Consider the following 12,032-nt stretch of genomic DNA (forward strand, 5'->3'; position numbering starts at 1 on the left):
GTCGTGGGACGTCCAACGCATTAACATGCCCGGGATAATGCCAGAAATGTGTGCCGGGATAACTGGAAACTGCAGTCGCATTGCCAAATGAAGTCTGAGTGGGCACATCTCCATTTGACCAAATTGGGTGGGGCCTCCAGGCCATTTCTATGTGCGTTTCCCCTTTTTTTTTTTTAATAATGCGTCTATATTTCTTAATTAAATTACAGCTCCTCGCATTTGGTAGTGAGTGTGTGCGTGTAATTACAGTGTTTATGTGGCTCTCGGACATTCCTGGCTCCTTTTCCCAGCTGGCTGGCTGGCTGACTTGGCTTATTGATATCGCCAAGACCTCGGCCCACAGAAGATCGCAAAAGGTGAGTGGAGCGAGGAGTGAAGTGCATCCGAGATGAGAGTGCAGTGGTACATTAAAACGTCACCTGATGTAGGCCGTGCCCAGTGCTTATTTGTTGCTTTTGGAAATACAAATTGCACTAGTCCCGGCCTGCAGTGAGTGTCGCAGTCAACGATCTACACGACGAAAATAGTGTTACTGGCTGGGAATGATTTGAAATTTGGATTGAAGCATTTAAAGAAAAATATTTGTATTATATTTTAATTTTTATTAGTTTTAAAACTGTATTTTCAACAACTTGCTACAGTTTAATGTTGAAAGAATGCTTTCATATAAGATTTAGATCAGTTAACTTTAACTTTAAATTTGTTTTTATTTATTAAGACAAGGAGAATTGATGTTCTTTTGACTTTTATAAACTTAACTTTAAGAATCAGATATTTTATGGGCAGTTTTCTCGTCCTCCTCTTAAATTTAAAGGGAGTTTATGCTCTAATTTCCCATACGATTTCAAGGTTTAAACCCTATTTTAAATTTAACAAACGGGCGAGAAAACGACCCTAAGCCATAATATTTTTATTTGTTTAAAATTTGTTTTATAATATTGATGTTAAATACTTCTTTCATCCTTAAATAATATATTTTAAACCTTTTGTGGAATTAAGAAAATACAAATTAGGGATTTTTTTTTGTCTGTGCTCTCCAACAACTTAACATTAACGTTAACGTTAACTTAACTCTAACCGCACCACCAGAAACCATAACCATGGCCATAATGTGGTGCGGCATTTTGCGTGCTGCTGTTCGTCAAAGTCAGCACCGTCTTCTCATCTTCCCATCTCGTCTGTCCAGGCCCTGTAATTATATAATTTAATCAAATTACTTGCATATGTTGCCAAAAAAACAAAAAAAGGAAACGCCAAAAAACTAAGGCCCGAAAAAAAGAAGACGCACTCGAGCGGGAAGAAAGACTTGAGAAATGGCCAAATGCGGGCCAACATAAGTGGCAACAGAAATAAAAATAAATGCCAACGACAGCAGCTCCTGGCGGCTCCAAAATGGTTTATAGCCGCATTTTTGACAGTGAAATGTGCCTGCGTGCATTTTCTGCCAGGGGAAAGGAGAGATATTTGCGTACTTTAGCATTCATCATCATTATTCTTCCAATGCGGTTGCATTTTAAATTTTTAGGCGCAGCTTAACGTGTCGGGAAGACTTGACAGTTGCAAATTGTGGTTGCAACCACATCAGGCTAAAAGCTAAATAAAACACGCAATAATCGTTAGGAAGGAGCTTTTCTTATTAGCTATTAGGTTACAACTTAACAACTTGGTAGGCGTCAAGAAGTAGCGGTATTTAGGGGAAATTTAATTGAAGTTTGATAAATTATGAATTATTTAGAATTTATTAGTTTAGTGAAGGTAATAACTAAAAAATACAATTACTAACCACAAAATAAAAGTCGCTGACGTTTTATATTTTAAAATTATTTCGAATTTATCAGTCAGAACTTTTATAAATGACTTTCGATTGTGAGATATAGAAAGTTCCCACGATAAAGGTTTATTACATATATAAATAGAGTTTATCAAAATAAACACTTATGGGTTCTTAATAAATTATTATGATTTTTTCTGCATATTTATTTAAAAAGGCTTTTTAAAAAGTAACTCCTATTTTCGGTCCCTGAAAAAAATATGTACAATTAAAAAATTATACAATTAAGTTTAGAATGTGATGCCTAAGAAAATAAAAACAAATTATATGACGAGCGCTTAAAATAAACTAATTGCTTGAAGTTCCATAAATGGTTGAGCTAAATATTCAATGTCAAGCTCAGTTAGTTTAAAAATTAATAAACATCTGTTTACATGTGTGCACATGAAACCCACGACCAGAGAACTTTCCCATATGAATGGACTATTAATAGAATCACATAGTTTTTGACCCTTGATCTTCGCTGATTGCCTCTTGAAATTATACAGCCTTGTACATATGTATGTGTGCATTTTAGAAGATTCATTATCATTATGTCTTGAATTAGTACTAATAAACAATATAATAAAAATAATATTGTTCAGATTTATAGGGAAACAAATTTGTATTAACCCATACTATAGGTGATTAATTCCAAAATGATTTCTTCAAAAATTACCCACCACATGCTAATAAAAAACAGTTTATTGAAGTAATACTCATTTTCCGTTTGATGTATATGTATTTGTATATTTAAATTTAATTGGAGTTTTAATTATTGTTTAAATTAACTAAGCTTAAACACTTAAATAAACGCGCGAGCGTAATGTAATGTAATGTAATGCATTCATCGACAAAGAACTTTTAACCTCGTATAATCGCCTTTTCCGTAATTCGAATTAAAATCACTCAAAAACTGTGCTTCACTTTTGATTAACCCAATCCCATCCAATTCGATTCGATTCGATCCGATTCGAAGCAATCTCGCTAGCTCGCCCTTACGTGATATATTATAGAGTAATATAATAAACAACGAGAGAGAGAGACACACAGGACACGACATCTATAGCTAGTAATTGTAATAAAATAGACGGGAGGCCAACGGAGACAAAGAGATCAATAACCAGCAGCATGTCGTCGTACCACCGTCACAACTCGTAGGTGATGTTGTTCATGTGATCGCGCGTCTTTCGCGCCTTGAAGGGGGCCGCAAAATGCTCGTAGGCATTCTCCGCATTGTACGACGAACAGCGTCTCAGGCGATGATGTTGCAGGGAGCTGCTGTACGGCGCATTGCCGTGCCCACCGGCTCCACCCGCACCAAAGCAGCGCATGGCGGCGCACAGTAGACTGCACCACCGCCACGACGAGGTGAAGGCGTAAAAGTGACGACCGCCACTACCATTTCCTCCGCCCTTGGACAGCAAATGCTGGCGACTGTGGTGCAAGTACGGATTGTAATTCGAGCGGAAACTGCTGCTGTCGCTGCTGTGGCCACTGTCGTCGCTGCTGCTGTCGCTGCGCCGCAATCCCAGCCGAAAGAGATTGCCATTGTTGTGGGCCGCATTGGCGAAATCCTCAAAGTCCAAATGCGATTCGTACTCAAAGTCGCGATCGATGGAAACGGCGGGTGTGATGATCATAAATTGACTATACTTTTGGCTGCGATTCGCCTGCTGCTGCTGCTGCTGATGATGATGTTGCTGATGCTGCTGCTGTCGATGGTTGCGCTGCTGGTTGGCCAGCGAATTGAGCAGCGTCTGGTTTGTGTCCACCGAGGAGTAACTATTGCTGTTCGACACTGGGGACATGTCATTGTTGTTATTATTCACATTTCCGCTGCTCGTATTGTTGTTATTATTGCTGTGCGCAAAGACGCCGGCGGGCGCTGGTTGGGTGGTGGTCACAGCCGTTGCGGATGCAACCACCGAGTGGTGCTGGGGCTGATAGTGCTGGTACTGCAACTGCAGCGACGGCTTGGGCCGCCTCTTGGCAACTGGAGCTGAGGTCTGCTGTTGTGAAGGTGGCTTCTGCTGTTGTTGTGGTTGCGGCTGCTGCTGCTGCGGCGGCTGATGATGTGGGTGATACTGTGGTTGCGGCTGTTGCAGCGCTGGCGATGTGGTTGTGGGCGTGGAGCCGACAGAGGGCATCCATCATCTCGTATCCTCCGTCCCGCTACTGCTGTCATCGGGCTTTACGATTTGGTAGGTTATCAAGTACTCCGGATAAGACTGCAAGGTAACGTATATTAAAAACATTGCTGATAATAATAGCTTTATCAAAGACCCACCTGTTCGCCCCGATAGACAACGTATTCGGCGAAATGCAGGCCACCCGCCGAGGGTCTTCCCACCACCGAGTGGTGTCCCGGCGGTGCGTGGGCCATTTTCATGGCGCTGTATTGCAAGAAGGATTTACCCAAAGCCACTCGACACAGCAGCAATTGTCTGTAAATAAAGATGAAATCTAGAGATCAACTGTTATATATTTCTATGATTTAAATCCCTACCTAGGACACACGTAGCAGGACTTGTCCTTGTGCGAGGGACACCCAATGCCGCCGCCAATTCCATACACGTACTGGTTGCTCTTCGAGCTGTGCTCAGCGAAATAAATGCCTGCCCCGAACATGCCACCGATGTAGGCATGTCGCTCATCGAATCCGCGCTGCACGATCGCGTTGATAAACGGACTACCGTGGAAGAGCATCCGCTCGTTGGACTGCACGAAGTTCTCCTCGGCGATCTCCTGACGTCGATGCGCGTACCGTTCCCATAGTTTTCGGTTCTGCACTTTTTGCACCTGTTGTTATACAAGAAATCAAATTTAGAAAATATTTGTAAGCCCCGTTTGATTTAAGCAATTACCCTAATAATGTTGTAGCGGGTGAAATAACCTCCAGCCTGTCCATTATCCCGATGCTCGCGAATGGTGGCCTGCATCTCCTCCTCGACGGCCACAAACTCCTTGTCGTCCGGCAGCAGATCCACCAGCAAAGTGCAAAGATTCACGTTGTTACCAATGCCTTGAATTGTAAGTTGGTTGTTAATAACACAATAAATAAATAAGCTATAAATATTATATTATATTTACCTGTGGTGGACCTCAGCTGGGCAATTCCCTTGAGTATCTTGTGGCGGAAGCCGTAGGCGGAGACGCCAACCTGCTTGAGATCGTCGTGGCCCATCTCGGCCAGAATATCCAGTGTAATTTGCTCGCGTTCGAACAGTTCGGTCAGATGATGCAGCTGCTGGCTGCATAGGAATCCGGAGACATTCGTGATGGTATCCGCATCCGGCAGCAGATCATCCGAGGAGGCGCCCTCGGCCCCATTGGCTTCGGCTCCTTGGGCGGGACTCATGCGCGAGCTACTGGACAGAGGGAGGGGTACAGGAACACTAAGAATCATGGAGGCTCCGGTGGGCAGTAGCACCGTTTCCGTGGTGGGCGAGAGTATCGCGGATGAGGACGACGAAGAAGCGGCGGCGGCAGCAGCTGCAGCATCTGGAGCCGGCGAAGTGCTCGCCAGCGATTGCGTGGAAGCACTCAACGCCTGCTGGCTCAACGACGTGGCCATCGCATCCTGCAGCAAGCACTTTACATCATCTGCGGTCGCCAGTTCGATGGGCGTCTGTCCCTCCTGGTTCTTCATGTAGGCATCGGCTCCGTGGGCCAACAGCAGCGAGCACAGCTGAGTGCGTCCCTTTTGGGCAGCCTCGTGGAGCGGTGTGAATCCCCATTTGTCCGTGGCATTGACAACGGTCTTGTGCTTGATCAGCAGTGCTGCAATGTCCAAGTGTCCATAGCTGCTCGCGTTGTGCAGGGGAATGAGTCCCCCCTTGTCCTGCGCATTCACATCCGCTCCGTTCTCTAAAAGATACTCGGCGCACTCAAAGTTGTTGTATCCTGCGGCCAGGTGAAGTGGTGTCGAGTTCCTGCCCTGCGCATCCCGGCAATTGATTGACTCCGCGGTAACCAATCGCTGAACCCGTGCGAGATTTCCCTTCTTTGCTGCATCCAGCAGGGCTGATGGTCCTCGCAGCAGCTCGGCCACATCGTGATCGGATTCCTTGACCAAATCCGCTGGCGTGGCGCCATCCCGATTCTTCTTCATGGGATCGGCACCGTGCTTTAATAGTAGCTTGCAAATATCATACTTTCCCTTGGCGGCGGCTTCATGCAGAGGGGTAAACTTCCACAAGTCCGAAACGTTTACATTTGCTCCGTGTTTGACCAGCAGTTCGGTTACTTCGTAGTGTCCGTAGGAGCAGGCATTGTGCAGGGGAACTAGTCCGCCCTTGTCAGCAGCATAAACCTCGGCGCCGTGCTCCAAAAGAAACTGAACCACTGGCACGCGATTGAAGCCAGCTGCAAAGTGCAAAGGTGTGGAATGTCGTCCGTCCAAATCCCGGCAGTTCACTGAGATCGGATTATTCAGCACAATGCGACGCACAGTATCCAGATCTCCGGCCTTGGCCGCCTCCAGCAAATGAGTCTCGCTGTCCGGCGGATTCTTGAGCAGCTTCAGCACATTGTCAGAGGCCAATTGCGCGGCAGTTAGTCCCTCGAGGGAAACAATATTCGTATCGGCGGCGTAGGAGAGCAGCAGACGAACAGCCTGCTCATCACGGGCACACCGATGCAGTGGTGTTTGTCCTAAACTGTCCAAGGCATTCACCTTGGCGCTCTGCTTCAGCAGAACCTCCATAGCATCGTAGTGGAGCAGCTCGGCGGCCAAATGTAGTGGCGTGAGGAATGCCTTGTTCTTCTCATTCAGCAGAGATCCTTTGCGGGTCAGCAGTTCCATTAGCTGCTTGCGCTTTCCATCCGGACACACGACGGCCAGGTGTAGTGGAGTGTCCCCTGTGTACGGATGCACAAAGTTCACAATCTCGGCGCAAACCAGCTTCTTGGCACGCGAAACGTCGCATTTTCGACAGGCGTCCAGCAGGCAGTGACCCTTGTATTCAACTGGTAAGAAGAGGGAATTAGAACTTAAAGAATTCAGGTTTAAAATTAAAGCCCTGCATGAATGGATTCAAAGAAGTATTTTGAATTTTTTGTTTTATATGAATGAATTAATTAGTTATTTTTGAGCTTAATAGAATTGAATGAATTTGAATTTTAAGTTAAATAGAATTGAATGAATGAATGGCATGAATTCAGAAATAATTCAAACGACAATTTCTTTTGAAGAAGAAAGGGCCCTAATTTTGTGATTAAATCTGCATGAATTTTATTTACTATGCAGTTAACATTGATTCGTTAAAAATGTTAAACTTTTTCTCAAAAGAAAGCACAGAAAAATCTGGAAATTCAAAAAATTGATAAAAATTATTCATTCATTCATTTAATTCGAAATGAATTAGAAAAACATTCAATTTTTTCACATAGAATTGAATTAAACGAAATTTATCAGAAATTTCATGATAAAACAAAAATTAAATGATACACGCAGGGCTCTAAATTTCAAATCCATTGATTACTCACAAGCAATCCGTTCCCTTAGCTCCCTAGTAGGAGCCGCATCGATGGCCGACTTACTGTGGCAGTTGAGCAGGGTGGGATCTGCTCCGCGACTGAGCAGCAGGCTGCACACCTCGACGCGACTCTTGGAGGCGGCCTCGTGGAGCGGCGTAAAGGCCCACAGATCGTTGGCGTTCACATTGGCGCCCGCCTGGATGAGCAGCTTGGTCACATCAAAGTGTCCATAGGAGCAGGCATTGTGCAGCGGCACCAATCCTCCTTTATCCTTGGCATGCACATCCGCCCCGTTGGCCAGCAGGATTTCCACAATGCCTATCCTGTTATAGCCAGCTGCCAAATGAAGCGGTGTGGAGCGTCGCCCATCGCTGGCATGACAGTTGACATTCAGCGGAGTGAGCAGCGCCAGCAGACGATCCTCGGCCCCCGAGCGAGCGGCCTCGAGCAGCTCGTCCTTGCGATATTCACCAGTCAGCACGGGCCGCGTCGCCTCGTCCGCCAGCTCCAGTGGCGTCTTCTGCTCCGAGTTGCGGATCGTGTGATTGGCACCATGCTGCAACAAAGCCAGGCACACATCCACCTTGCCCTTGCTGGCCGCCTCGTGTAGCGGCGTGTAGTTCCAGTTGTCGGTGGTGTTCGGACTGGCGCCCGCCTTCAGCAGCAGCCGCACCACCTCGGCGTGGCCAAAGGAGCAGCAGTTGTGCAGCGGATGCAGGCCGCCCTCGTCGCAGGCCTGGATGGAGGCGCCGCTGTTCAGCAGGAATTCCACCACTTCCCGGCGGCCATAACCTAGGTATATATAAAAAGAAAAAGAAAGAATCCGTCATTAGATGAATGTCACCAGAGCTTAGGGTGATTTGGTTGATGGACGGCAAGCCCTAGAAATGAACGGGAAGGTCTTGCCCTCGGGGTTCTCTTTCTTGGGTTCTTTCGACCTTGCCCGTGGCATATGAAAAGGGGAAATCAAGGGGGGGAAATTAGAGAAGACTGAGATTGGATTTCCCTATATTATCAAGCACTCTTCCTGAAGGTTATTTAAATAGGCAGAATAATTAACTAAGCGAAGATTTACGACTTGTATTGTTTAGTTTAGTTTAGTTTTTATATTTTAATTTTAAAATTAATTTTTTGATTAAAAAGAAACTTTAGGGATCATACTTTTCTAAGCTTCATTACATATATTTTTTCAGACTAATAATACAATTTAAGGTGGTGGAAATACCAAAAACAAAAAGTGATCTTTAAATAGTCATTAAAAAAATCTATAAAAAAAAAAAAATAATTTGAGCATTGTTATTTCCCATGACATATAATTTATGAATTCTTTTGTAATAACAAATAATTTCTAAAAATAATAATAATGTTGAAAACCCTAATTAATAAATTTAAAATAATTTTTTGACCAATATAGTTTAAAGCAGTAATCGTATTATAATCAATAGATAAAATTGTCAGACATAAATATTTACGTGAGCAATCTGAGACTTTTGGCAACTCTTGCATTGTCTATGGCGGAAATCTGAATCATCTCAATTTGCCACCGGAATTAGTCACCCCACCGACTATCAACATAAATGTTTATAGTCGTATTAATGCAAAGGTTTAAATGAACTGCAAACGGAGAACCGAAGCCAATTGCAAATCTGGGCAAACAAAAGAGCTTGAGCCACCCACCAAAAAGAGGTTTGCGAAACGTGTGCGCCGTTCACTTTTCTGTGGGCAAACACAATTACGAAAGTTTTGCATTAAAAATTAATAGAATGGAAAATTTAATTTCAACTGTTGCACTTCGGGCCGCAAAGCAAAGCCTCAATTGCTGGGCACATAAAAGATAGATCCTTGAGTTTGGGATATGTGCAAATGTATTACAGCCCAGAGTTAACTTGATCTGCAATTACTCGCCTGAAGGTTAGTTTGCTCAACATTTTGGGTAGCGATAAAAGTAAGTTTTAAGTATCTAAAATGTGGCCGAGATATGGTGGGAAGGTCTCTCCGGGTTTATGGACTATATATACACAAGATAACGGGGCAATGTCAATATAGCTGATAGCCGAAAAGATTGACTTTTACGGGGAAAGGAAGGAGGAAACGTGAGCTTCGATTTTGTTTCCTCTGCAACAGGTATTGTTCAAATTCGAATACTTAAAATGTTCGTTTGTACATTCAACAAGGTGAAAACGAGCCAAAAAATAATAATAATAAAACGACACCCGACAATAATACAGACCCCTTGAAGATCTCACTTTTTGTTCACAGAACGTGACAAAAAGACAGACGAAAATAATAATGGAAAACCAGTTTATAGAAAGAAAGACCCAGCGAATGAATCATAGACCGCAGCAGATAATAAAAAAGTGCTCAAGTTAAAAAGAAGTCACAAATGGCCAAAAGGCGAAATTGATATGCAAGGGGCGTCGAGTGAAACGGTTAAAAAAGCTTTCAGGGGGGGGTCTAAAATGACTATGAAACGAGGGGGGGTGAAAGCCAAGCCGTTTCTTTTGACTTTTGATGCTGGGCTGCCGACTGACAAAATAAATCGCAATGCATAAAATGCTAACTAGGCCAAAGTCACAACAAAAGACGCGAAAATATTGAGCCAAAGACGTCAGCAGGATGGCGTATTCAACGCAGCAGCCACAACAAGACCACCCACTGCCCCGCCCACCGCCCATTATCACTGTCACCCCCTCGAAAAAATCACACACTCACACCTAGGAATAAATTCAGAAGAATAGTTTTAAAAGCTCAGACAATAGTTTAGGTAAATAAAAAAGTACTTGTAGTAAAAACTATAAACTAAGCTATAAAATTCGTATTTTTCAGTTTAAGAGCTACCAAAAAAAGTAAATGTATTTGAACGTAACATTTTCATTTACTTAACATTTTTAATTGCTTTATTGGTAATCATTAGTTATTTTATAGTTTACTAGTTATTAAACACAATCAATTTTGTAATTGTTAAATTAGTTGTTTAAATTATATTTTTAGTTTACTAGTTTTTTATTAATATTAGATTGTATTTATATTTGAGGGTTTAATAAAACTTTTCTAAATGGAAAAATAGTTTAAAGTTGTTGTTTTTTTTAGCTTACTAGCATTTTATTGATATTAGGTTGTATTTAATTTTTAAAGGCATAAAAAACTCTTGAAAAAATAAAAAAAATGTGTATTTAATGGTAAATTTTGTCTGAAGATAGAACCCCCTAATAAACCCCTAAAATACAGGTTATTCACCTCGAAGTTCTATATTCACACCATATGGTTTTAAAGGCCTTACAAATATTCATTTGGCTAAATAAATAAAGCTAGTCAAATAGGTGTGTTCTACTTTGCTTTCGAATCAATTTTATTTCCAGTGCTGCTTCCAGTGAAAGCTCCCAGTGAAATGGCTAATTACCACGGCTGTTGGTGCTATTATCTCTACCGCAGTTGTATGGATGATATTTTTTGAAAATAGAAAATGCTAAAATGCAGCACGCACACAGAGGCGGGGCGGGTGAAAAGGGGGTTGCCCCCCACCACCGAAAAGGGGGCTTCCGGAAACAAGCCGAACATATAGAACATATAGAAGCAGAGGCAGAAACAGCAGCGACATGGAAACTAGGTCAACTCTCGACGCCATTGGAGCAGGCGAGTGTCCGACCGAGAGCGACGACAATGACGCCCGTCACACCCAGGCGCAACTAGCTCAAGGCCATCTCCGCACTGCAGTGGGTGGTTTATATGGGTGGGTGAGTCCTTCAACCTTTTCACCAGGGGGGTGCTGAGTCCTTGGGAACCCCCTCTATCCCACTTACCCGCTGCGAAATGCAATGGCGTCGACTTGCGTCCCGCCGTATCCCTGGCGTTCACCGTCTGCGGCGTGATTAGCTTCTTCACCTTGGCGATCTCGCCCGTCTTGCAGGCCTCGAAGAGCTCCCGCAGCGGATCGTTGGCCATGACCGCATCGAGATTAACGCTCAAAATGGCCCGACTCCGACTGCTGTTGGCCATTGTTGTGGTTTCTTTTGGCTGCGCTTTACGCTTTGGCACGCACACAGATGAAGGCGAAAGGTTCCAGTGGGCTTTCCAAGTTTCCTCCTCTTAGCAGCCAAGTCCAAGTCCTAGGAAATCCTCTGCCCGCATCCTGTGTTTCCAGGTGTCCTCTGCCCGCAGGAGCAACAACTTGCCACGCGACCAGCCCTCGTTTTCTGCTTAATATTTAATGCACAATTGCAGCCCCAAAATCAATAGGATTTCTGTGGTTGGCCACTGTGCGCTGGCGGGGATCGCGGGGGCTACTCTTCGAATGCAATGATTGCGAACAACTCGGGGCTAGCTCCCTGGCGTGGAATGGCCTCCAAAGCTTCGGCACGGGCGATTATTTTCGGATTATTTCTCCGCGGAATATTTTGGATTATTTTGTTTTTGTTGACCGAATTCGAGTGACCGTTCGCGGGGGGCGGGAATACCTGGGGTTTTTAGCTGCTGTTTTTAGCTGGGATTTCAAAATTGGCCACAATTGGCCACACTATTCTTGGGTTACGTAGTGAAAACGTAAGTGTAAGTTGTACGTAAGTGTAAGTTGTACGTAACGAGGGCTCTCCGTGATGGCTCTCAGAGAGAGAGCGGGAGAGTTGGGATTTTGGAATTGTCAGTTGGTATTTTTTGCAGGGATTTTTGGGATGGGCGATTGGTAACACTATTTTCGGGTAACGTAGTGAAAACGTAAGGGTTATTTACACGTAATTAAATTACG

General features: G+C 43.9%; 1 protein-coding gene across 1 annotated transcript; it reads right to left on the bottom strand.

Moving 5' to 3' along the window:
• Positions 1 to 2,513: 2,513 nt before the first annotated feature.
• Tnks (tankyrase) lies at positions 2,514 to 11,729 on the bottom strand. The gene is given in 7 exon segments (XM_017141818.3): positions 2,514 to 4,041; positions 4,101 to 4,257; positions 4,320 to 4,612; positions 4,678 to 4,835; positions 4,904 to 6,781; positions 7,301 to 8,083; positions 11,092 to 11,729. Coding segments are annotated over 7 exon segments (4,548 nt in total). The 5' UTR covers positions 11,288 to 11,729; the 3' UTR covers positions 2,514 to 2,958.
• Between the last annotated feature and the right edge of the window lie 303 nt (positions 11,730 to 12,032).

Source organism: Drosophila takahashii, chromosome 3R, assembly GCF_030179915.1.
Source record: "Drosophila takahashii strain IR98-3 E-12201 chromosome 3R, DtakHiC1v2, whole genome shotgun sequence".
NCBI lineage: Eukaryota > Metazoa > Arthropoda > Insecta > Diptera > Drosophilidae > Drosophila > Drosophila takahashii.